Genomic DNA, 27,010 nt, shown 5'->3' with positions numbered 1-27,010 from the left:
TCTGAATGCATGTGATAAACTAAAAATGTAGTGAATCATGGTATCTCCCTATAAAACATCTGTCTATGCTCATTTTATATCCAATTAAGTTATGAAAGAATATGCTACATTTCACTCTGTTTCCTGTAATTTCACAACTGTGGTTGTATAACTACCAGATAAGAAGGAAATCTAGGTCCTATTAAATTGCTCTTGATGACATTGATGCTCATGGTACATGGAAGAGTTGGCATAGTTCCCGGTTTACTGTGCTTAGTAGCTGCATGTTACCACATTCTGACAGAAGTAATTTTGCCATTTCCTGAAACAGCCAGAAATGGAGAATGTTTTTTTGGTTACTAAAGTGTAAAAGACAGACATGCTTGTGTAACTCCATGTGTTTTTCTGTTGTGTGCTGCCATGTATCTTCTAAAATTCCTGTGGTTGCAATAAAAATTCTAAGGCAGAACTTGAGTAACCAGATTCTACTGAAAATCTTAGTTTGAGCAACAGGACTCATTTCAGCTGATTATGTACCTAGGACTGCAATATATATGCCTTTATTGTGTCCCACAATATGATCCTTGGGAGTCGGTTGTGCCAAACTTGAGCCCCTAAACCTCTGTTAGCCCCAGAGGTGTTTGAATGCATTAAATTCTGTGTGCATTTCAATCCCCAGCTGGTGACCAAGGGCTGTGAAACTGTGGAGATGACCCTGCGCAGGAATGGCCTGGGCCAGCTGGGTTTCCACGTGAACTACGAGGGCATCGTGGCCGACGTGGAGCCCTACGGCTACGCCTGGCAGGCAGGGCTGCGCCAGGGCAGCCGCCTGGTGGAGATCTGCAAGGTGGCTGTGGCCACCCTGAGCCACGAGCAAATGATTGATCTGCTCAGGACATCAGTCACAGTGAAGGTCGTCATTGTCCCTCCCTATGAGGACTGCACACCACGCAGGTATTTTGCAGTCGCTGTGTTTGCTCTGAAATTGTATCTTGTTTTATGGGGAGAACCACCATAGAGTGTTAGTCTCAGAAAAAAAGTGGTATAATTATAATACAGAATCCAATACCTTATGGTTGGAAGATGAGAGCAGGAAAAACTGCCCACATTTAGTCTCCATGCCCCCCAAATATTTGTTAAATACTAAAATATAATAAGATGTGTGAAGAAGTTCCTGGAGCCATGGAATTTAACACAGAAATCAAACAACTTTTTAGTCATAATTGTGTGTTTAGCATGCATCAAAATTGATTGTACACATTCCTGCCAGCATTCCCATTTGCTGGTAATTTTTAATGCCTGTGGATATAATTCTTGAAAGCTAAGAATAGACTTAGATGTTTCTGTTTTCACAATAAGTAAGGGTATAAATTATGAGGATTTTTCAAAGGTATGGATCTGGCCAGAGAAATTGCTGCAAATTCTTATTTACTCCATAGATCTTGTTGCATCTCTCTCACTTGCCATCTGTATTAAGCTGAAAGCTCGTGTCAATTATATTGCTGATTTTATAGTTTAAAACTGGTACTTCATCAGAAATAAGCAGTAATATGTGCATTTTTCTTAAACTGGACATTAAGTCCCTCCATTTTTCCTGAATTCGCACTAAAGCTTTTATAATTTTTATGAATTCTCAGCATTGTCTGTAGCCTTCAGCCTCATCACTAAGTCTTAAACGCATATTCCTGACATCCTGTATTTGTATCCTAGAAATGTTCCTGTATGATTAAAATGGAATGACGTTTAATAGAATAAATTTGCCCCCAGGCTAGCTGAAGGCTTAGGATAGGTTTTCCAAGAAGCAAGTACAGTTACCAAAGTTCAGAGGATTCCTTGGAGTGAGAGACCAAGTGAGCATTTTTGCACTGCTCTTTTTTAATCAGTCCATAACTTTGTAGATGTAATAGCTAAATCTTTGTATATTTAAGATTGGAACTGAACAGTAGCACATATTTATTATATATATATATATGAAATTGTGTGTCTTGAGAAAAGAGCCGGTACTTGTGTAAAAGAAAAATCCATGTTTGTTTTTACTGTAAGCAACATGAACTCCTTTCGTAAATGCTAGCAAAAGAGGAGCAGAGAGAAAAGGAGTTTTTTGTCCTTCAGCTGTCAGTGGAAAATTGAATGCATGTTAGGGATTAAAATGATGAGTGGCATAAGGTCACTCATGAGATATTTGGAAAGCTTTTGAGCAGTATTTAGCAGCCCGAGCAAATGGAAAGTTCAGCTGCAATCATCATGAAAGGATTAGAGCAGAAAAATCAGTGTGGAAAGCACAGATCCTATTATTTCTGAACTAAATTAAGTACAGCCAAAAACAGGCTTACTTTTAGTGCATCCAAACCCATAGCAGTAAGAGAAATGACTGCACTTTTTGAAATACTCAGAGTTTTGTTGTTGCTGTCTAGTGAGCAAATCTTCATGGTAGATTATTACTAGCTATAAAATTCCATAAAGTGACTCTTGATTCCTCCCCCCCCCCCCCCATTTACTCTGTCCAAAATCATAAAAGTTCAAGAACTGTGTCTTAAATTTGTAGCTATCCTACATGTATTACTAGACACTTCAGTTAAGTATTTGCACAAAGCAGCTTCTTTTGGCGATCAATTTTCTGCAACTGGAGTCCTTTCGTTATGTCCTCTGGAGGTCACTGAGTATTTCTACTACAGTAAATTCTGTAGACCATAACTAAAATGAAGATACATTCTGCTTGGAATACTACATTGATATGAGAAGCAGTCCCTATCCTAATAAATTGGTTGGCATGAAGTTGGAGGGCAGTTAGATAAGCTGACGTGGTGACACGCACATGTACAAGGTCAGTAGGAGATGCAAAAATAGATCCAAACACCCCAATTCACATTCTCATGCCCTATGCAGAGGCAGGCCTTGTTATGGTTAAGTCTCTACTAAACCATGGTTATTAAAACATTGCCACTGAACTCATTTAGTGGGCTGATTGCTGACTTTGAAACTAAAGACACACCCTTAAGAGGAAATTGTGCGTTCCTGCTTGTTAAATTGTAGGTACCTTGCAGGGGAAAAAAGAGAAACCCAAACAAACTACTTAAGCACTGGGGAAAGAATAGCAGGGACATAAAATATGAAGAGAAAAGAAAAAACAAAGGATATCAATTATCAATATTGTAGTTCAGTTGTGAGTGGCCTTATCTTCTGCTCATCCCTGTCTAGCATGCAGTGGATCATATCAGAGGGGCCTGGGAGACTTTCAGGTGAAGCTGACCTACTTGTGCTTCAGAAGCACATCTCATGCCTTGCAACAGATAATTTAATTTGGACATTAAGACTAGAGGGTAGACCAGCATAAAACTACAGAATATGTACATCGTGGGCAGCAAGACCTCAGCACTGACTGTTTCACTTTGTCTGTTCCTATTAGACCGTACAACTTGCTTATGTCAGCATGGCCAGATAACAAGTTCTCTTGTTTTTTGTTTTTTGCAGGGAAGATAGATTAATATTTTTCAGCCCTAATGGTGTAATTGCTTAGAGGAAGAGCTATGGGTTCAAAATTTTGCACTGATTTTTTATTTTTCTTTCCATTAGAGAGTGATGTATGTAGATAAAGTAATTATGATAACACATACTCAGTGTTCATTCAGATATATATATACACACATTTGTCAAGAGAAATGCCAAAATTATCCTTACTGAAGTGGAAGATCACATTTTTTTCCAAGTGCCTCATTTGAAATATATGCAGAAGTTTGCCCTGCTTCTTATGTGGGCTGCATTAGCTTACATTCTGTTCTAGTCAGATTTTTATGCTGTGCTGTTCCCCAGGAAGCAACGGGCATCTTTGGGGTTTGGCATTTACAGTTTCTAGCAAGTCTTTTCATAATGTTCAGATTTATCATCTGAGGTACTCCAAAGCCAAAGATATTTGAAAGTTACGTCTAGTGCCTTATTTCATGTGACTCTGTACATCAGAAAGATGTGTCTCAAAGAGAACAAACATTTCAGGTCTTATTTGTCTGGGTGCAGGTAAATTCTAAAACACATGGCTTTAGGAAGGGGAACTACACTTCTCACAAATCTTTAGTTTTTCAATCAGATGGAGAGTATCAGCTTGGTTAACTGAAATGTTGGAATGGATGGCTGTAAACTCTTCTGGAGGGATAGACAATGACAGGCGTTGGGTTAGGGCTTAGTGATGGTGACAACAGGGTTGTTAATGTGTGACAATCAGGGGAAAGGCCAACAAGGCAGAGTCCATGGTAGTCTGTTGTGCATCACTCACCAGGATGAAGAGACAGCATCTCAACATCACTAGTCCTTTTTCTTGAGCCTTCTAAAATTTGTTAAATAAACGTTTCTTAAAAAGAAAATCTCATACTTCCATAGAATTGGTTCAGCTTCTGTCTTCAGATTTCTCTTCTTGTGAACATGTCACATGTTTTAATTTTTACAGCTGCATATTAATTTCTTCATTTCCAGGAGTTCTTCAGAAAACTACCGTATGCCAGTGATGGAGTACAAAGTGAATGAAGGAATGTCATATGAATTCAAATTTCCCTTCAGAAATAATAACAAATGGCAGCGAAATGCGAGCAAAGGACAGGGACCTCATGTGGCTCAGGTGCCATCTCAAATCCAAAGCCCAGTACCATCTAGGATTGGCTCTGGAAAAGGAGAAGGGAAAATGCCACCCCCAGAACGAGCCAACATTCCTCGAAGCATCTCGAGTGATGGGCGCCCATTGGAGAGCCGGAGGTACGTGTCTTCTTCACAAATGGTTTTTCATTGCTGCTCTGAATCTTGCCTGGGAAAATTCACAGGAGTTTATCTAAGTACCTGAAGACTGCTTTTAATCTTGGTTTTAATTAGTCAAAAGACAGCATGACTATGAATGAAACAATAATCAAAAGGAAATACCTTTCCTGGCACAATTAACCGCAAAATAAAGTATGCTGGAATGTTTCTCTGTGTTGGATGGTATTCTGAAACTGCTGTGATGTTATTTAAGTTTTAAAAGAGTTACAGTCAGAGTTTTAGAGCTAAGTGTTCATGAACGTCAGCATTTTGAAAAAGTAAATCAAAAATTTATCTTGTTCATAGGCTTGGTGGAATTGCCTAAAGCTCCCAAAGCAAAAATAGTATCTTACAGGGTTTTTAGCAAGAGAATTCTGACTGGTATAGAAAGGAAATTTATCTGACTGGGGAATGTTCAGTGTTCAGACATTTTAGGCTAGAGGATGAATTGTTCTAATTTTGGATTTCTCCAGGGCAGTTTGGGATTTTTTGTTGTTTCAAGTTGTTTAAACAAGAAAATGATTGTTAGGATAAAGGTATCAGGTCCATCATGTAACAGTGTTTTTATTCTTTTGTAGAAAAATATGTATTTGATAGCATCAAATGAACTGTCATTGGTTTGATTATCTATACAAATCTGTCTCTGCATTTGCAATGAGATCTGTGGAGGGAAGCAGGTTAATAGCTTGTATTTCTTATTTTGGACAATTCCTAGGAAAAAAAGCTTTAGATAGTTTCTGATCATCTTTCTGGGTGAAAAATGTAAAGCAATGGTAATAAGATGCATATTGTGGAAAATCTAAGAGTTCTAATGAAACAACTTAAAATCTTTTTCACGTCTTGAAGAACTGGGGATGGAAAAACATGTTCAAAGATGGTACAGCCAAGACCAAGGAACTACCAACATGAAATTGAAACTTCTGTGTTGGATACCTTGTTAGGAAGTTAACGATGGTTGCTAAGGACTTAATATTCTTACTTTCTTTTCCTTAAATATATACTTTAAAAGCTCCCATCTGTGGGAGTTGGAACAAAAGTGCAACACTGAAGCCACTAATACTTTCATAGATGACCTGACTAGATTGTCTGTCTGTTAAAAAAGGTTGCAGAAGCCACTGAAATGCTGGACTTGATTCTCAAATTATGTATTTGGACCAACATAAAAATTGCATGGCTACAGGCTATATCTGCTTCTTAGAGCTAAAGACAGGCAGATGCTGAACTGGAAGGAAGAGCAGCTGTGCTGGTGGCATTTTTTGCTCTCACCAGTGCTGAACAATCTCCTTGCGTAGTTCCAGAAGGCACAGTCATACCTGGGAAAAGCTTACGGCAATGACAGACTATTGGATTTTGTTGAGTTGCTGGTTTTTCCAGATGCTTCCATCTCATCATGGCATTAACCAGAGAACTTGGCTGCAGTCTGGAGTTGGCTCATGTCAAAGAGAGCCTTTGGCTGCCCTGGGAGAAGGGGTATTAACAACTGTATGTTCCTTGTGCATAAAATTGTACACAGGCAGCATCACATACCTAAGGCATTCAAGATTTATCCAGTCTCTGGAGGCTTCTAGAAAAAAGGGGGTTATGGCCTGCTAAATGTTTGCAAAGTGAAAATTATATTTTCTTAGTCAGTATTTGTTTTCAAAAAGTGAAACTTTGACTTTTTATTTCCTTCATTTTCAGGGCATGTAGCTGGTTTTGATTGGTTTTTTTTCTCCTCTAGGCATTCTTTTAACTATTCTTTTTATTATTATTCAAAAAAGGTTCTATTGGATTTTTCATCCTTGAAAGTATATTATCAAAGTAGCTTTTAAATTTCACTGGGAATTTTTCTGGATGCTTGAGAAATGTCTTCTGTCATCTTTCTGGTCTGCTAAACATGTTAGTCTTAGATAAATCAAGTTTAAATATATCATCACTTGCATAAGGTTAATGTCTTTTGAGTTAAAGGGAAGATTTTTTTTCTTTATAAAGAAATACAGGAGGGGGAAAACCTCAACAATAAGCTCACTGCAAGACTCAGAGAAAAGACTTGTCTTTTCTCTGCGTGGTAAAGCTTTTCTTTTCAGAAAGCTCAGATACTTCTTATTGTATAAAGTCTTAAAATCAACAAAGGTGGGTTTTTCATAGCCCTCTTAGCTGCTGTCTCATTTAGTTTTTCACCACTAGTTTTCATATTTACCCTAAAGAACTCTGAGGAGGAGGTGCTGAAATCTGTGCATGTTTCTGGTGCAGGCAGCAGTGATGGTTCTCTGCTGTGCTTTGCCCCCTTTAGTCCATTATGTATGTTGGAAATAAATAAAATCTGCATTAGCAGTCTTGAGAACAGGAGAATTTCACTTCATATTCATCCAAACATTGTCTCCCCATAGAGACTGCTATTGTAGATGGGAGAGTGTGTTGCTTGACAATCCCTCATTCTGAGAAGGCTGACAGATGTCCAGTCCAGCAAAGTATTTGAATTTGCCTTCTTTGGATTATCTTCATATATCCAATTCACTAGCTTATTTTCCCTGATCTTCACAGTACCTGGATCCTTGAATGTAGTCATTATTGATATAGGTGGGTATTTGTAGACAGGAAAAATAACCCTTCATTATAAATCTTCAAATAACCCTTTATTATAAATCTTCAAATAAATCTCTAATGTTACTCCAACATTAAGACTACAAAATCTAATATTATAAATTCAATAAATCCCATGTTATGGCTTATTTCACAATATTAATTACCAGGTGGGATGCTATATAGCCTATTACCCAGAATGAATATCAGGATAGGTTAAGGAAAAAACAATAAACCACATATGTGTGAAGTAAACCAGAGCTAATGTTTTTGGAGAACATGTAATTATAGCACTTGATTTTTTTATTTATTTCCCCTCTTCTCACAATTTTCAGGTTTTTTGTACACTTGGTTTCCACACTCTCTTAATAAACTGTGTAAGGAAAGGAGATAATGGCAGATAATTATCTGTTCTTAATTTGTCAATTAAACTGGAACCAGTTTTAACTAAAACTTGATCGACAGACATTTGAAAAAGTGTGGAAATCAGTGATGAAAGTATGTTGAAGACTCAGGTCTGGACTTGAGCACTTCAGTCTGTAGTTGAGTACTGTTGGATGAAAGCTCAAGGCTCTTAACTAGAAAATTTCTGAGCACAGTCAATATTTTAAACCAAGTGGAAAACTGAATTACAGCATGACTGCAGTCACACATGGCAGTAAAATTCTGCAGTATGGAAGTATCAGAACAATATCGTTTATTGGTTTTGTGTCACATTGAGGACTTTGAAGCACAGTCTTGCCCTAAGACTCCATATTTATTGAAATGATGCCCATGTAGTCAGTGATAGTAATTATGCCAGTTGTAGCTTCTAGGTTAACTCCTGCAGGCAGATTCTATTTTAAACTGTTCCTGTATCACCTAAAAATCCTCATCTGCTGCAGTGTATCTTGCATCAGTGACATTTTTCCAAATATGAACAAACAGGTGTTTCTGCTCATTTGCTACCTGTCAAGTCAGCATTGTAGTACACACACTGCCTACCTCACAGGGTTTGAAGATTTGTTATTTAAATGTTCTCATAACATTCTTCTAATTAAAACATGTACCAACATGAGATTCTATTCCACACACTTCGTACCAGCTCTGGGACCTAGAGCTGGATGTCGCAGTGGAAAAACCAGAGGTTTGTTGGTATGCATGCCTGTGCAGCCAAGCTCTTGCAATGTAAAAGCATCTGAGAAGAGCCACGCTGTGTCATGTCAAGATTTGGTCATTGTTGTTTTGACAAGGGCCATCAGTGGGGACCAGGGAAAAGCATAGGAAATGCTTACAAGTGTAAAGGAAGACTCTTTTTACCAGGTCTGACAGTCCCCTGGCTGTCTGCTGTGTAAGATTGCCTGGAGCTGGGTGCACCTGTACTGCTGTGGCTGCTATCTCTTCATCCAGGTTCCTGCTAATTGGTCTCTTGGTAGTTCTAGACCTCCTACTTGTTCTTTTGTCAGGAGGGATAGTGAGTAATCGCTGCTTGCTTGGTCCAGTGTAATTCATGTTTGGATGAAGTGAAGCAGAGAGGATAAGTTTCTCTATAATCCCTGGAGCCACAGGGCTTGTTCAGTGTGTCTTCATACACAAACTCTTCTGTACATCTGGTGTCCCACTGCCTGCCTCGGTGTCTTTTCTTTTTACAATATGTGTTTTCTGAAAGGTGATGATCAACTTGAAAAAAACCCAAAAACTTGAGATGGTACAACATGACAGCATAATTGCCTTTTCTGTTTCATTCACTATCCCCTTCTTCAAAATTGATGGAGTTTTTTCCTTTTTGAATGGAATGGATTGTTTTCCTTTAAACATGAGAGCATTTGAGACGGTGTTTGCAGCAAATTGTTGTGGCTTGCAGTATTACTAGGATTGTAAAACTCAAACACATGGAAGGTAAGCATGCCAGAATTAAGATTTGCTGTGCTGTTTTTTCAGAACTCTTGTGTAACTGTATATCAGATGCTTCTTTTGATTAAATTACAAGAATTTCTTTTAACAGACGACATCTGCCTCATTCAATTCACACAGTGGAGGCAGCTCATTAAAGAAGAGTGATTTAGTTTTTCTTTTCCTCTTCATTACTCTGTCCCTTATTTACTGGATGACATTCAAATACTGTTGTAAAGATGCCATTACTAATTCCCCTCTAAGCTTTACAGTGGTGCCCATTACTATAGTTTCTGAATGCTTCATGGGTATTAATTAAACTTATTTTTCAAAATTCCTGTGTGAGAAGAGATGTCATTCACCATCTTCGAATTAGAACAAAGGTAGAGAGATAAATTATGTTCTAATTATTTGTTCTGCTTATTTTGGCCATCTCATATTTGGAAGTGTGCCCAGTATTGTTAATATTTTGTATATTCAAATTATAGCCTCAGTTGACTTCAGCTGCTTTAGGAAGATTTCAGCTCAGCGATATAGTGGGCCTTAACATCAAATAAGGCCTTTTGAAAAACTGAAATTAGCAACGACAAATGAAAAATTGTCATTAACAAATACAGTAGTGGTCACATCGAGTGGTCCAGCAAGTGTAAAGTAAGAATTCAGTTTGCCAAGTCAGCACTGACTGTAAGGCCATTTTCCCTCTTTTGCCAGCCTTGACCCTCCTTTGCTCCTGGGCTCTGCAGCTCTTGCAGGAGAAGTTGTAGCACAGTGTAGGCCCTGTGCCTGTACAGTTTTACAGGAAAAAGCACCTGTCTATGATCTTGTAATTAGACTGCCTTAGGCCATAGGCACAAAGTGACCTAGACTGACATTTTTCTTCTGATGTGTGCACTATGTGCCCTGAATACGTGGGAAAAATTAGAGCTAATGGCATAGAAATTAATTTATTATAAGATGCTTTCAATGTCTGTGTTGTCATATTAAACAAAATAAATGTATGCCCTTTCCACTCACTGCTTTCACAAAAGATGATGTTCTTCCCATACTTGGCAAGACTTAACCAGTTCTTTCAAGATGAACTAGATCTGTTAGAACTAAATCATGCATGGGATAATCCTAGTTCAATTGACTTCAATGTAATTGTATCTGTTTAATGTAATGGACGCTTGGCCTATTTTTAAATTCAATTGTGGGACTCATGTACTTAACCATTTTGGCATTTCTTTTTAAAACTCACTTTTGAAATAGATAAGAGCTTGCTTTAGTATGGTTTTTAATTGTAAACAAAAGACAGGCTCAGATGATTTTAGCTATAGGGGCATACTGCTAACACAACACAATGCACCTTTTGTGTTGGGAAGTGCCTTTCATCAAAAGATTTCAAAGCAGTTCAAAAAGTCAATTTGAACTAATTTGCTCTTAAATTTTTTTCTCTTATATGTTTCACAAAATGAAATGTCTTATGGCATTAGTGTGTTTTAGTGCAACTGTGAACTGTACTGACAAAAATATACTTCTGCTTTAATTAAAAGAATGTCTTACCTCACTGGTTGTTCATCTCTATTGTTCTGACCACATTTCTAATACAATTTTGTTTGCCCTCAAGGTCTTTCCTCTTTGTAAATGAGTTAGAACTCTATGACATAGAGTTTTGAAATCTTGATGTTCTTTCTGAACAGTGCTGTCACTTTTTGGTAAGGCATAGGAAGAAAACAAAAGGGCATTGCTGGATCTGAAATGAAAATGTAAGCATTTTTCAAGAGAAAAAATTTCAAATAAATTATTTGAGAAGTAATTGGTTTCCTTACCATCAATTCCAATTTAGCATTGGGAAGAAAGGTCACCATTTTAAACTGTGTATTGCTCTACAAGTGTAACTGAGTTTAAATGTGTATACCTTTATATGTGAGCGAATGCTAATGGAAGTGCATTTTTTGTGTGGCCAAACGATTCTTTCTTCTTTTTAGAGGAGTGCGTCTGGGAAAATAAACTGCTTGGCTTATGGGTCCCCAAGTTTACAAGTCTTCAACCATGTTCTTAGCAAGCAAATATTTCAGAGTAGTTGCTTGATAAATGTGGGATAAGTTTAAATATGTTTGGTAGACTAGAAAGGCATTACTGGAATTGGTGTAGCACTTACCATGGTCAGGCCTTAGATAGTTCCTTTCTTGTCTCAGAAAAAGAGTTACTATTAGTTATATGCACTTCATGAAATTCCAGATGGCAAAAATGTTTGATCCAGTCGTACTGCTCTTTCCATTTTAAGATTTTGTTTACTGCTTTCTTGCAAAGTACTTAGAAGGACAATGCACATTTGATATAAATGTAAATATAAATATATATGCACACACTGTTTTGATATAAGTGCATACATAAGTACAATTAATCAGTTCAATAATTGGTTTTTATTTCCAAAAGATTTTTTAAACTTTTCAAGTTTTTACGTTATTGTGGTGAGACCCAATTTAAAATCTGCCACTCCTTTAGAGATCCAGATTAAATGGCCAGGCTAAGATCTTCTGAAGCCCAAGACCTGAGCTGGGTGCTGAGGCAATTTGTCTATATGTTTCACTGAAGTCATTATCTGTTTTTCAAATATTAAATTATTTAACTTGTGCAAATTATTGTTTTCCTAGATAAAATGAATAAAGGCTGTTGTTCACAGTAGGAGTTGGATGTTTGTGAATGGCATAATTCAAACTTTGCTTAAATCACTGTAAAATTTTTGAATAGCTTCAGTCACAACTGAGTAGAACAAAGAACTAGCTAACAGCAGTGAGTTCTGCTGGGGTTTGGGAAACAAAATGCACAAAGCTAGCAGTTATCTACAAAAGCCTTTGACTACAGAACAGGATATGAGTTGGGCAGTATAAGCCTGCTGCTTCCAGCCATTTTGCCCAGTTGCATGTGTTGCAGTTCTAGACTGTTTATTTGCTGTATGGTTATTCTGACCAGTGAAGGCTTTATGTGACTCAGGTCTGCATTTTCAAACAGAGTTCTTGATCTGTTGAGATAGTTTTGTATTAGAATGTTAAGCTTTAAAGTGGTATGTATGAATTTCGTTGCATTTTTTTAGTCCTTGTGTTTTAAAGTGGACAAGTTTGGTGGCGTAGAGGTAAACTTGATACTCTTGGAAGAGTTTGCATAGGCAGCTCACTACATTTAGTTTAAGTTCTAGGCAAGAGTTTGCTATGAGAATTAGGAATATTTTCTTCTATTTGCTATTTTGATGAGGAATGTAGTGTTTCATTATTCTTTACAATCAATCTGTAATGTATGCCAGAATTTTCTTCCCACATTGCCTTTATTTCTTCCCATGCACCCAGGGTTTTACAGTTGATTTTCATGGTTTCCAGTAGATAATAAGGGGGAAATGTCTGATCCTTCAGCTGATGGGATTTCTTCTGTCTCCACGACGCCATTGCTTGCAGCTGTGGCAGTTTGCAGGGTGTTTTTGAGCATGCCTTGCAGTGTGACCCTGCTGATTTGCAGCTTCCCTTGCTCCCTCACAGGCTGTCCCCTGGCTCCGATGTCTACGTCACCGTCTCCTCCATTGCCTTAGCAAGGTCGCAGCAGTGCCGCAACTCTCCAAGCAACTTATCCTCCTCCAGTGACACCGGCTCTACTGGGGGCACGTACAGACAAAAATCTATGCCAGAAGGGTAGGCACCAGACTTTTTACATGTTCTGTTTCAGCAGATTTTTTGTTCTGTTTCATTTGTTGTAATGTGTGCTCAAGGAGTGCTTACACAGGCTCCTGTCAGCTGTTGTTTACATGCATGAAACCATGGCTGTTTTCAAATAACACTGTCATGCTTCTTGAAAAAGCCAGTTTTAACAATCCTTTGCTTCCGCTTTTACCTTGCAGCCTAACTGCTCTCTCTCTTCCTAGTTTACCGCTGCTCAGATTACTACACAGAAGGACTTATATATATTTAAAAACCTTCATTGAAGGTGCTGGTTTGACATGGCAAATTGCTTCCTTTCACAGGTTTAGATTCTAAAAGAAAAGTAGTAATAGGTTTGGGACTTTGCAGTCAGTTAATAGTTGAAGCAAAGTAGTACTGAGTGCAGCTAAGATGTGTAGGCACAAAAGTGCTAATTAATCCACAGCTAGCTTCATTTTCACATATTCACAGTAATTCTGTCTTAAAGCTTCCACCTTTCCAGAAGTCTTCAAACTCTCTGAAGTGTCAGTGTAAGGGGCAACTTGCAGAGGAAGAAGTTAAATCTGTATCATATTCAGAGAGCACTGAAAGGACCAATAAATCAAAGATCACCAAGTAGAGAAAAAAAATTGGCAGCAGAAGAGCTGTCAACTACATTCCAAATTACTTCCTATAGAGAAGATAAAAGGACAAAACTGCTGATAGTTCACACTGCAAGCCTTCCCTCTGAAATATTCTTCAGTGCTTTTCCAGGTCATTGTGTGTAATTCATTTTGGTTTGGGTCTTCTATAAAGTAGAAATATCTTTGTTTTAAAAGATACATTATTAGTGGGATTAAATGCCATTGTCCGGAACTGCTTAGTACAAGGGCACTGTCTTTTGCCTCTAGGTGCTCTGTGTCAGCCCAGAGAACACTGTTCTGAGCACGTGTTTGAAAAAGTACTGCTGCTTACTCCCCAGCACTGAAGATTTGTCCTCCCCTGTCCTTCCTGCAGCTCAGTTTGAGGTTCTATGAAGAGTCAGTCTCTTCTCTGCTGCCCACCTTCATGAAGGCTTTGATTCGTGACACTATCAGGCCTGTTCTGGTCATTGTTTAAGCTTGTGCTTAAGTCCTGCTGACTTTAGGAGATTTGCCCTTAAACCTATTAAAGTTTGCTGTGAGGAAACACTAGATGTAGGTGTATCCAGGGCTCTGCAGCTGGAAAAAGGCAATTAACCTCTTTATCCTCTGTAGACTTTCTGGCTCATTCACATCACGCCAGCAGCATTTCTGTGTTACCTTGAATTCTGATGAGTAGCTTGTGCTCCCCTTATTGTTTGCTCTTTTCCAACTACATCATTTGCACTACAAAAAAGGTATTGCTGCCATATGTCCTTTGGCCACCACAAGCAAAACTGCTTGAGTAGGAAGGGATTTTCAGACACACTTGAAGGTTTGTTTGAATTGTCCTCAGAGCAGACCAGCACCCAATCCAACCCTTTTCCATCTTTTAAATTAGTTATAAAAATATGTTCTCTATGCCATTCTTCAAGCATTTTGAAATTTCAGCAAGGAGATGTGTCTTAGAAATATTGGCTGTACTGTCATTTTGGAGTTGAAGTTTTAATTCTGTGCAAGGAAACACAGTTTAAATGGAATAATGAAAGAAGCAATTAATAGGTGAACTTTGCATGTTCTTTATTGGATGCTCTTTAGAAAAATCCCAATTTCTTGATTCCAGTTATTTTACTGTTTTGTTCTATTCCCATAAGAAAAGCAGTTTGCCTCTTATACTGTCCTTGTACACATGAATCATGCTTACTCAGGATTTCCCAAACATCTACCTAAATGGTAAGCATGTAAAGACTAAATGGAAAGCATGAAAAATGTGATTGTGAAGGAATGTTTTCCTTGCCTCAAGAAGCAATTAAGTGTCTGTCCCTTTACTAAAAGCTGATGCAGTTCCATGTTCATCTTCTGTTGAGATTGGTCTGAAAGAGCAGGTTCAGGCAGTTCTGCAGCTGTGTTTGGTATCCCAGGTAGGGCTGGTCAGCACTACCCTGGGTGTGGTGTTAAAGTAGGGGAGAGAAATTGTAACATTGAGTTGCTAAGATGTTAGAGAGAATGATAGGCTGAAATAAGGGCCAAGGGGGAGCCATGTCCTGAAGGTAATCTTCCAAAGGTGAAGTTCCAGTTTGCTCTAGGTACACTACTCTCTGAGATTTCCCAGTGCAGGAAATCTCAACCTCACCATTTGTGCATACATTTATTTATTGTTACACAGTATGACAATTGGAAGGTTTGTGAACTTTATCTGACCAGGAGAATGGTGAGTCCAGCCTCTGTCAGACATTGGTACAAGCAGTAATTGCTGCCTCTAGATTATTGATCCATATCCTAAGCTGGGTTTAGGCAAAAACTTCCCTGCCTTCAAGAATATCCACATTGATCTTGATGTGTTTTTGTGTGTTCTGTACACTTATGCTATGCTTGTGCATTTGCTATTGCACTGACAATAAATTATTGTAAAAAGTAAAATTTAATCATACATAGATTGACAGCTTATATGCATATGAACATAATGGAGATTAGGTAAGAGGGTATCACAAGAGAAAACAAAATATTGATGCAGTGCAACTTCATTGCACCCAGATTTGTTTAGGCTTTTGGCCTTTCCTTTTAGATACCAGCTTCTAGTTATTTTATTATGAAAACACATTCTTCTCATGAGTTTGTTTACAAATCTTAAAAGTTAGACTACAGATCAGTGTGTAAGAAATCAGTCACCTTTGAAATGCTGTGTTTAGACTTTTTTTACATATCTTGAATTGGTATTGAAGTCATCATGTTTAATTTAGGTATTGGATCAGTGAAATCCTACTTAGTCTGTGTGAATAGAAAAGGAAAAGTGTTACTTTTTGCATAATTTCAATGTAAATTGTTTATATTCAGAAGGCAGATATATACAGGTTTTCCTTATTTTCTAATTCATCAAAATGTATGCTGGCTGTATCAGGGAGCAGTGAACAAAAGGGGTGATCACATATGGGTGAATTTTTAGAAGGCTGAAATTTCAGTGTGTGCTGCACATTACAAGTGTGTTCCAGCTGCTTGTTCTTGAGGATGAGAGTGGGATTTTGTTGTTCTGAGCCATATAATTAATGGTGCTGTGGTGGGTTTGAGTTACCAAGTGTGTGAACTTCAAGTGGGGTAACTGAGCTTGCTCTGACAGCTGGGAAGGTGTCTTACATTGGAGGTTGTGTGGGGCAGTCTGTAGCTCATGGAGTAGACATCACAGCTGGGCTACTTTATTTTTTCTCGTTTTATTAGACATTACAGATAGAGAAACTCATTGATATAGCGATGATATATCAGTTTATAATTATTTTGTGTATTATCCTGTGCATGTAGAGTTGAAGGATTTTCTTTTTCTTTCAGAATATGTCTGATTAAAATAAAAACCTCAGAAATACATTATTCTTGATGAATTCTTAATGATTGATTTGCTATTTCTGAACCAAGCTGTAATTCTTGCAGACTTATAAGTGATTTCTATGTTATACAGAACTGTAGATTTCAAGTCTTACAGGCTTTTAGGCATATGAGGCATGTAGGCTCAGTGTGGCACATGGGCCCTGTGTGTCTCTTTTGTCATTAGCTTGATCTCCTTGAGTTTACTCTGTCTTTATTGATCTTTCTGAAATCCGTCTGCCTATTCTGACAGGATTTGCAAAGTCCATTGAACTTTTCATTTTGCTGTGTATGCTTTCTTTTACAGCAATAGGTGTATGTCTCACTACTTTCTTACAGCTATATTTAATTTGCATTAATCCACTCAAATCATTTTATGATAAAATAACTTAAGAATTTACAGAATTTATAAACATCAGGATTTGGGAATCCATATTCAACGGCTGACTTTATAGAGGCTTATTTAAAGTATTTGGCAGTGTTAATATTGTCCCAAAGAAATCCATGTTGTTGGCATATATGTCTGCATCACCCAGAGGTATGACCTTACTATTCTCTTGGTTGGAGCCCAGGGAAGTGGCTGAGATCCATGGAATTGTCCCAACAAACTTTCTGATGCTTTCTTTGACTAGTTTGAGGTAGTTGAAAGGATCTGATCTTTTCCCAATAAACACACCTCATTTCCCTATGTGATTTTTATCTAAACTTCTACATTTTACTCACGATGTTGAGTTTTCTATTACCATGTAACAGTCTGGTCACCTTTTCATGTAAACATCTGTGTAAATAAAAACACTTAATTTTCTTTCTTGCTGTTTTGATCTGGTTTTTTTATTTTTCAATTGTAGCATTGTAACCAGTTGTTCTTGCCCAAGGATGCTCAATAAATTAATGTATATTGTAATCGTATGCATTAAAGCTGGTAGAAGGGTCTGGAGAGCTCCCACAAAAATGAAATTATAAATCCCTCAAGCATTTGTGCTGTGCATTGGTTTGCCCTGTTGTTTGACACTGGCTTCTTAAAAGTGCTCTTTTTTCCCCTTGTGTGAGGTTTCTGTATATTTAAAATGCTTATGTGCTTTGTGTTTGGGGAGAACAGGTTTGGAATTAGCCGCAGATCCCCCGCTTCCATTGACAGGCAGAGCACGCAGTCGGACACGGGCGGCAGCGGCAAGTCCACGCCCAGCTGGCAGAGGAGCGAGGACAGCATCGCTGACCAGCTGGGTACGTACGGAGCTCTGACCTTGGCCCTGCCTCTCCTGGACACACTGAGCCCTCTCAAGGGCGCTGCTTTCAGCGCCTTTCAGAGTTAGCCTTGGTCATCAGCATGAATAATTAGGTCTGGAGCCTGCACTGCAGCTTCTGCGGTCTGCTTCCTTGAGACCTAGGAGTATCACCTGAGGAAGAACTGATTTCATTTCCTTATTTGATTGTGGGATTAAATCTGCCTTAATGCTCTTACCCTGAAACATTCTGTCCTTTTAGAAGGAGCTGGGCAGACACACTTATTAATTTGTCTTGCTGCCGAGGACTTGCTTGACCTTACCTACTCTCCTGAGTGGCTTAGCTTAGTTCAATTTTTCCTTAGTTGGCTGAAGTGCTTGTGATGCTTCCTTTTCAAATGTGCTATATAAAAGCAAATTGATTGTTTGATCATTGAAACTATAAAAACACCATGTATAAAATGGAAAAAATGCAATTAAAGTTTAAATAGTGAAGTAAATCTATAAGTAGGTAATCACCTTCCACGAATGTATACATTTTCATTGCATGTAGCAATTAAGCTGTCAGCTGAGGGAACACATTAACTACAAAAAACAGCTAGGAACTGAGAATTTACATTGTTAGACCTTCATTTGAAGTCCTTGCGCATAGACCTTTTGCTACAACTATGGCTTGACTTGAAGGAATTACCGGTAAGACTGACACCAGTGAAAATGTCCTATCTACAAACAGCAGTTTTCCACCATGATGACCCTGGCCAAGGTTGCTAGATTGTGTTTCTCTAAATTTTTTTACACTTGATTAAACAATACCGTACTTCACTATTGCATCACTTGATTGCATCACTGCACAAATGGGCTAATGTTCTAGGGAGAATACACTTCAGTGACGTGAGGAATTTAAGGCATATGCTGCCAGCCTCTGGTTCTGAAGATGTTCTTGGTTCACACACCTTCACAACCTCAGTAAGCTGTGCCTTGTCATCAAAACCATCTGTCAGTCCCTCCCTCACAACTCCCCTCATACTCAGAGTAAAAAACTATGATTATACTAATCTGCAGTTCTCGTTTTGACAGAACAATTTTAATCACATATGTTTTGAAGCTGTGATGGTAATGACACATGTAAAAATGATCTTTTTGCTCAGCATTACTTTTGCAGACCAACAGTTCAGTGTTGGTGCTGGCACTGAGGGAGCTGCCAACAAGTTCTGTTCTACAGTGTCAGGTGTCAACATATTAGCAAAATAAATAAAGCCAGAAAGAACAGGGAAAATTACATGGTAGGAGAGATGTCTCCAGCATTTAGAAAACGATGAGAAATGCACAGTGATGTAAAATCCCTGTATTTTATCTCGTGTGTATTGTCCTGCTTTCATAGAATTGGAAGCTGCGTCTCTGATCGAGACTTTATTGTCAATCTGGTGAATCCAGGTGAAAGTTTGTTTTTTGACACATGTACGTTTCCACTTGGGATAATCTGTCTCAGGGTAAATAAGGCTTTAGGTGTAGTGAATCCACACACTGACACCTTCCTGGGCCTATCCTTTGCTACAGAGCACTTTGTTCTGTGTTCACCAACACTGCTTGCTACCACTTGCCAGGGGAAATCAAGTTTGATGATGATATTATTACTGGTATTATGATTATTATTCTTTTAAAAAAACTCACAGCTTTTATTTGTTTTTTAAAAAGCTCATGATGCTGCAGATCAAGATGAACAAACTGTAACTGTGGTGGAGAAAACACTACTATTTGCAATGGATATTGTTAAGTACTTGATGAGAGCAGAATATGTGTAGAAGTATACGTAAAACTCATAACTGAGAGAGATTCTTTTAAAATACTGACCTTGGGCTCTGAGAAGGCAATTACCTTCCTAACAGGCTGTGTCTGAACACCCTCTAGACCTTCACAGTTATCTCCTGGGAAAATGAGTTTTATTGGCGAAGTGTATTCCTCTGAGTGTCCATGTAAGATGAGTGATTTGACTTCCATTCACTTTTGTCAGGTTTAGTTTAGCAAGTATTCCTTTTGTACATCTATGCAGTTTCCACATTCGCAGCCAGCAGTGCTAAAGATAGAAAACATTTATTTAACTCAACTTTGGTAAGAAATATGTGTAGTAGTTGTACTGGGGAAAATGGATTCATTCAAGTGATCACTGTAGATTTGCTATTGTCCTGCCTTGCATAGAATGCCATTTAAGGAAATGTGGGTGTTGAGTCTTTTAAATCTCATGTCAGCAGGTATCAAGCATTTAGAGATCCAATGTCAGTACCCTGTGAAAGGGAATAGTCTGCTGTTTAAATGCTCTGATTTGGACAGTGGGGACATGATACTGTTCAGGTTGTTCTAACCCAAGTCAGAATGGTGACAGCTGGTTTTTCATGAAGCTTTAATGATTTACACCAGGCAGGAATGGGCCCCTACTTCCTCCCCTGTGTTCTGTCACAATATGTGCCTGGTTTTGGCTAAGGTAGTGTTGGAAGAATTGCAGTGTAAGATAAGGTTAGATTTTTTCTTAGTTTGTAGCACTGCTCTCTCAGTCCATGGTGTGTGCTGTGTTGCAGAGCCAACGTGCCATCTCCCAGCAGTCTCAAAAGTACTGCCGTCCTTCCGAGAGAGCCCCAGTGGAAGACTGATGAGACAGGATCCTGTGGTACACTTGTCTCCAAATAAGCAGGGACATGTAAGTTATTCCAAAAAAGGGATTATTTAATGTTCACTTTTGCTCTACAAGCTCTTGATACCAAAAGTGTTGTTCTAAGTTATGTTTCGAATGTCAATTAAAAAAAAAAGCAAAGAAAAATAATCCTGTTCCTTACTAGAACATGGAGAATGCAGCAGAGCAGACCTGTTGGTGCCTAAATCCTCAGCACAGTGTACTGAAGTATTTACTAGTTAATAAAGATTTGCTGCCAGTTGGACAGCAACCTCTTGTCTGTTATCTTGTAAGAAGTAAAGGATTAGTAGAAATTTGCAAAGCTATTCCTAGACTTCACATGTAAGACTTACAGTTTAGCTAGTGTATCTTCTAATGCAATGGCCAGAAAGCTGCTGCTTTTGAGACAGATTGGTGATTTTTGTTTTGTATTTTCTCCTTTTTCATAACATACACTGTTGGAAGTCTGTCTCCTGGAATCCTGCTGAAAAAAACCTTACTTGATTTATTTGTTTTGAAGTTCTAAATAGTAAATTCTGTCTCTGCAGAGTTAACTATTCATGCCTTTGTGGAGACTGTCACTTCCCAATTTGTATACAGAGAGATAGATAAATACAGTAAAGTTCATAAATTTAAAATGTATTGAAAATTACTGAAGACACTGTAATAAAAGAAGTACACTTTAGGCTTTAAATTACTCAATAAGCTGTATTACTACTTCTTATTTGTACTGCAGGCTAAAATACAGAGTTGTCTTGCATGATGTTACTGAAAGTATTACTTGCATTTATTTAGATCTGTGAAAGCCTTTAATTGGTTCCAGTCTTTAATTTACTCCTGCTTGCCACCATTATTCTTTCAATGAAGTTGGCGGTGTTGCTTTTAGATTATTAATTCATAACACCACATGTATTATTTAAAGAAGACACCAAAGAAACCCGAAGAGTAACACACCTGTCTTCGTATTCTTAGAAGCACAGACTAGTTTTTAAGTTTAGATTGACCTGTTTTTCATGAGATGTATTTGACTGCATAGTGATGTAGTACATAACTCATTAGCTTGAGTGCCAAGTGCAATACTGGATTTATTAATGCTTGCATTATTCTGGTTTAGTCATTGTTAAAGTTAATCTTTATTATGTGGACAGATGGATGGGCAAGTGATGAAGTTCTTAATGAAGAAAAGTAACTTTAATTGGAGATGACTAGGAGTCCAGATCAACTTCATATTCCCCTATTTTCCTGTCAATTCTTTCTTTATATTGAATAAAGACTTGGATACTGATGATTCCTTGTTCTCAGTATGCATCTATTCCCTGTTTTCTTCTGAAAACAGAAGCAGTATCTGTTTCTTATATTTGTCTAGGATCTATATGTCTGTTCAGTAAAATGGTAGACAAATAGAAAACTTTTCAGTCTCCTTTCCATCAATTCCCTTTTTCCCAGGCCATGTGGTCATCCAACAGGTCTGTTGCCTGCTACTTCGTTTCTGATTCTGTAGATGAGAACTTAGATAAATTCAGTAGAATTCAAGTGGTTATAAATACCCCAAAGGTAGATGAGCTACTGAACAGTAAGTGTATGACAAAAGAAATTCTTCTTGAAATGGGATATTCCACCACTATGAAATTAAGGACATTCAGTTTCTTTGTAATAGTGGGCTGTGACCAAGGGCAGGACATAGAAACCAGCCAGGGACTGGCATGACCTGATGGCATAATTTAAAAACATTACATTAAAGCTGCTTTTCATGCAACTCTGCTTTTTGGAAAGCAATTTCCAATTAGTTAAATGATGGTTCACTGGTCATTTGCAAAGGACATTCCTGCTGAGGAGGTAAGACACCCTAGTGCCAAGAGGAGGAAGAGAAGTGGCTATGCTCTTCTTTGACTTTTTGATAGGCAGTTGGATTACAAAACCAGCATTCTCTTTCTGTGGATTAGTTGTGCTTCATGTTCTAAAACATTACACTCTTAAAATTAGAATATTTTTAATCATTGTAGTTATAAATCAAGTCAAAGTCTACCTAGTTCAACCCATTTCATTGGACTGGACTGAGCAGAGCTGTGCTTGAAAGGAATCACCGCAAGATATTTTGGGACAAAATATAATAGACTCAGGCTTTCCCTGCTTTCCAAACCCATAAGAAACATCTTTATGTGCTCCCAGCACAGAGGATGTGCATTGTGTTGGAATCCAATTTTTAGTGTTTATTAGTCTCCTCAGTGTATTTATCCAATACCTCCAGGTAGGAGAGCTCCTACTGTGCAGTGGTGACATTTGTAACCCTTTATTTTCTCTTCTCCATTGCCATAATTTTGTTGTTTCTTCTGTAGTCTGACAGCCACTACTCCAGCCATTCCAGCAGCAATACACTCTCCAGCAACGCCTCCAGTGCTCACAGCGATGAGAAATGGTATGACAGTGGGGAGCGCACGGAGTCAGAGCTCAACAGCTACAACTACCTTCAAGGGACGTCCGCCGACAGCGGCATCGACACCACTTCCTACGGGCCCAGCCACGGCAGCACCGCCTCCCTGGGGGCCGCCACCTCGCCCCGCACGGGCCTGGCCAAGGAGAAGGTGGCCCCGCTGTGGCACAGCTCCAGCGAAGTGGTCTCCATTGCAGACAGGACATTGGAAAAGGACAGCCACATGGACCGCAAAGCTGAATCTTCACTCAGCCTGGATATTCACAGCAAGAGTCAGCCTGCCTCCAACCCTCTGACAAGGGAGAACAGTGCTTACAGTTTAAGTGATGCTGTCTCGCATACAAGGTAATTTTCACCTCTTGCATGATTGCCCCCCTATCATTTTCCCATTCTCACTCTCTAACTTCTCTCCATCAAAAGTGAGAAGTGGATGTTGAAGTGAAGGGTTTCTACTTAAGTTAATCAGTGTTTTGAAAGATTTCACTGTGCAGAATGCTTGAAATTAAGACCATCTTTAGTCTTCGCATCTGCTACTCCTTATAGTACTAAAAGTCTTTAAGAGCATATTCTGTACTAAACTGCTGCTACTGAACTGTGTGCAAGACAGACATGTCTGATGTGTTCATGGGGAATGTCTTGTAACAACTGCACTTCATGTGTGGATCAGAAAGGAGATCTGTCCATGTTATTAATGAATAGTTTAATGTTGGATTTATTCTTAGTCTTGTAAGTACTCATTTCAGATGTTTTGCATTTCTTTCCCCCAGTCTTTGTGTTTGGAAATCTGCTCACAGATCAATAGCAAGAGCAATTTGCTTGGGAGTGCTAACATGTAGAATTATCTCATTCTGTTCCAGGCTCATGGGTATGACAGGTTACAGTCACCTTCCCTCTCTCCCTCAGTTTTGCCACTTGTAAAATCAGCAACATCAAGGATGTCTGTAATGTGCTTAAACACCTCAAATGGAAGATACACACTTTACAAGTTAATTGGTGCTACTACAACCAGAAAATATTCTAGACCGTTTTCCTAACCCATTTTCCAAGAAATATTCAGTGTGCTTTCAAAAAATATTCCTACTCTGTCATACTAGCAGCAAGAAAAAAATAAACATAGGTCTTTCAGGGAGGATGTGGGATCATCATAATTTGTTTGCCTTGTGGAGCTTGACTGTTGCATTTTTATTCTCAAGACACCTCTGTTTTGAGTGTGTAGCAAAAATACCTACAGACTGGAAGTCCAAACCAATTTCTGGTAATTTTGTTGAACAAAGCCACTGTGCAAGAGTAGATGTTTGAGAACAGTTCACTAATTCCTCATACAGTAGCTGTAAATAAGGGGTTGTCATAGAGGCTGTAATGTTCTGCATGTGCTTTGTCATGGTGATTTTCACTAAGTAATCCATTAATGGTGGTCCCACTCTGGTTTACTGCCTCTTCATTGGCCATTTTTGGCACCAAAGCTCATGCTCAATTGATAGAAATCCCACCCAGGTGTTTGAGACTGGTGTGTTTCCAGTAGCTACATATGCTTGAAGTACTTCAAGTCTGGAGAAAACACTCTGCAGAGGGACTTAGATTTCTGCCTTGTTTGTGTGTTTCCCTTTCTTGAAGATAAAAAGTCTGTATGATTGTCTGCAGTGTTACACCTTTTATTTTAAGATAAGCATGATTTATGTGCATTTTTTAACACTCGGTAGAATTTATCACATGTCCTGCAGTACTTGTCTGAATGTAACTGGAAGTGACATCAAGTGTTGAGATTATTATACAAAATGCTGATTGCAATAAAGTTAGTAGCATTGTCATTTGGAAGGATTTTTTCTGAAGCCACTTAAAGAATCCTGGAAAATTTATGTAAGTCATGGAAACTTTATTGTAAAGCCTAATGGAATGGCATCTTTGTATATCTGTGGTTCTGGTTTCTTCTTCAAGCACCAAACAGGGTTAGTTCCCTAGAAAAGCTGAGAAAATTTTATAGAAAGAAACACTTTGCAGAGCAGGCACACCATGACAGTTCTTTTCTTCCATATATAATATACTTTGCAACATGCCTGCAAACTGGTGTTCAGGTTGTTGTCTCGTTATTTATTACATTAAATGTGTCTCCAAACACGGTGTTTTCCCTAGTTGGTGTGGATTAATTAACGTGATGTTTCTCTGATTGTATTGGAATTTTGGAATTATTCTCCTTGTCATTTGGGGCTGTCATTGAAATTTCCAGATACAGGTTTCCTGGGCTTTATTCTGGAGAAAACAGTTGAGGTTTCTTTTGGCCAAGTTTCATTTAAAACTGGGATGTTGATAATGCAGCTCTTTACAAAAAGGTGTAGTAGCAGTTTGTAGGACACGTGGGACATGATATTTGAGAAATGCAGAAATACTTGCACACACATCGTTTGTTGTGGCAGATTATAAAAGATTGACTCATGTTCCTTCTTTATTACTTCTTATTTTGAAGACTAGAGGATGTATTTGATGCCTCATAATCAAACAAAGGCACAGTCTAGGATAAAAAGCTTTGATTTTGTTTCTTGTGGCATCCTCAGTTGGTTGCACACTGAACAGCAGTGGAACCCTAGGTCATCCAGCTGCTTGCTCCCAACTCCTTTCTCATTGCTTCCTCTGTGGAGGCACAAAAGCTTGGAGCTGGAAGCTGGTTAAAGTGGCACTTCCAAAAGACAAGCACAGATTATGGAGATTATTATGAAGATGCCTGCTTCACAAAGGTGAAGGAGGGGAGACGAAAGAAAGATTCTGAACAGGCTACTTTTCATGAGAAATTAACAGCTTAATTGGTGTGTTTCTCAATCAGCTTCTAAATTGCTATCCTTTGTTGCTTCTCATTTTTTTATCTTTTGCCTGTGGATGCCATAATGTCTGGAATGTCTTTAAAATTAGGTTTCTGAGCAAGAAGAAAAGGAATATGGCCCTAAAAAGATCTCTGTGACAAAAGAAAAGAAAATAACTACAAATTAGAGTGTTTGTGTCTGTAGAAGACAAGAGTGATAATTACTGCTCAGATCATTTAATGGTGCATAAAAGAACTTGTACCTGAGAACTGGTGGCAAAATGTAAATTATAGTGATTAACTTTTATAGCAGAGCTTCTGGCTGGGTTTTATTTTTCTTTTCCACCCCCATTCCCAAAGTCCTTCCTGATGATTGTGCAGATTTCTCATAGCATCCCAGGAGAACTGCATTATGTAGGCCAGTAATTATACGGAATCATTATAGCTGAATGTCATTAAATGAAGCAGTGTGTGCTGATGGCATGAGTTCCCTCCAAAAAAGAAAATTAAATCAAACTTTTATTTCTACCTAAGCTATACAGATTCTTATGGCCTTCTTACCAAAATTAAAAGGATAATCTTGACTATTTGTAATCAAGTACATTTTTTATTAATTCTGATTATTATAAGATACTTAAAATATTATTTATTGTAGAGTGCTTTTATGAATGGCTCATCTGAAATTATTGCAGACAGTCATGTAGTATTTGAATGTTTTTTGTAATTCAGTCCTTGGTGTCTCAATAATTGAAGTGGGAGATAAGGGGCCAATAGTGACCATCTCTGTGTCCTGAGAAAGAGGACTCAATCTCTTCCAGATAAAACTAAGCTGGTCTAGGCATCTGTTGCAGTGTGATGAATTCTCTGCATGCTTCCTGGTGTTAAATATTCTAATAACTTCCCATCACACTTCCTATAGTGCTCGAGCTCTGATTTAGTTTTTGTAGAGTATGTCCAAAGCCTTTTGCTCTCCAAATATGCTCTCATTTAACAATTGACAGGTCTCTATACCTGTCAGTATCCTCTTGGCCTGCCTGTGTTTACTGCTAGAGTGAAAAACTTCAGTCATATTCACAATTCTGTGCATAGTCCTGAAGCAGAATATCCTCCCAAAAATACTATATCGTAAAAACCACACCTCAAAATATGCAATGCCCCTTAAAGAAAACAGTATTTTAAATTGCATGCTAATTTTTCTAGCATTTACCAGGCTGCTCTTGGTGCCTATTATATTATGTATATTATAATAAATATTCAAATAATAAGACCTAAAATGCACAATGTGTATTTATAGTATGTTATATAATAAAATATTATACATATATATGCATCTTATATAAATTTTTTGTCGAGCATAATTAACATCATTGTTGCCTTCTTTCCCCAGTAACATTAAGGATCAACACCAATAGTCTATCCAGGAGCTGAATATTTATTTTTACTGGTTTTTATTAACAAATTATATGTCACAACTAGCACTTCCTTGAGAAATACTTGATGGGTTGAAGAATTCTGAAATGTGGACAGAGATTCCTTTCTCCTTTTTCCCTACACTGAAGCAGACTTTTCTACTTCTTGAGTGTATTTA

General features: G+C 38.2%; 1 protein-coding gene across 4 annotated transcripts in view; it reads left to right on the top strand.

Annotated features, from left to right (window-relative positions):
* Nucleotides 1–27,010, top strand: part of SIPA1L1 (signal induced proliferation associated 1 like 1) — a 200,468-nt gene that overhangs the window by 159,447 nt on the left and 14,011 nt on the right. For all 4 annotated transcript variants that reach the window (XM_058806878.1, XM_058806877.1, XM_058806879.1 and 1 more), the window contains 6 exons: nucleotides 659–933; nucleotides 4,444–4,719; nucleotides 12,705–12,854; nucleotides 17,412–17,536; nucleotides 20,109–20,227; nucleotides 22,537–22,976. In XM_058806878.1, coding sequence (XP_058662861.1) covers nucleotides 659–933; nucleotides 4,444–4,719; nucleotides 12,705–12,854; nucleotides 17,412–17,536; nucleotides 20,109–20,227; nucleotides 22,537–22,976 — 1,385 coding nt within the window. The remainder of the gene's footprint in view (nucleotides 1–658; nucleotides 934–4,443; nucleotides 4,720–12,704; nucleotides 12,855–17,411; nucleotides 17,537–20,108; nucleotides 20,228–22,536; nucleotides 22,977–27,010) is intronic.

The sequence above is a fragment of the Ammospiza caudacuta genome, chromosome 6 (assembly GCF_027887145.1).
Source record: "Ammospiza caudacuta isolate bAmmCau1 chromosome 6, bAmmCau1.pri, whole genome shotgun sequence".
In the NCBI taxonomy this organism is placed as follows: Eukaryota; Metazoa; Chordata; class Aves; order Passeriformes; family Passerellidae; genus Ammospiza; species Ammospiza caudacuta.
Note: the sequence above shows the minus strand (reverse complement) of the source record. Positions and strands in the feature narration are given on the sequence as shown.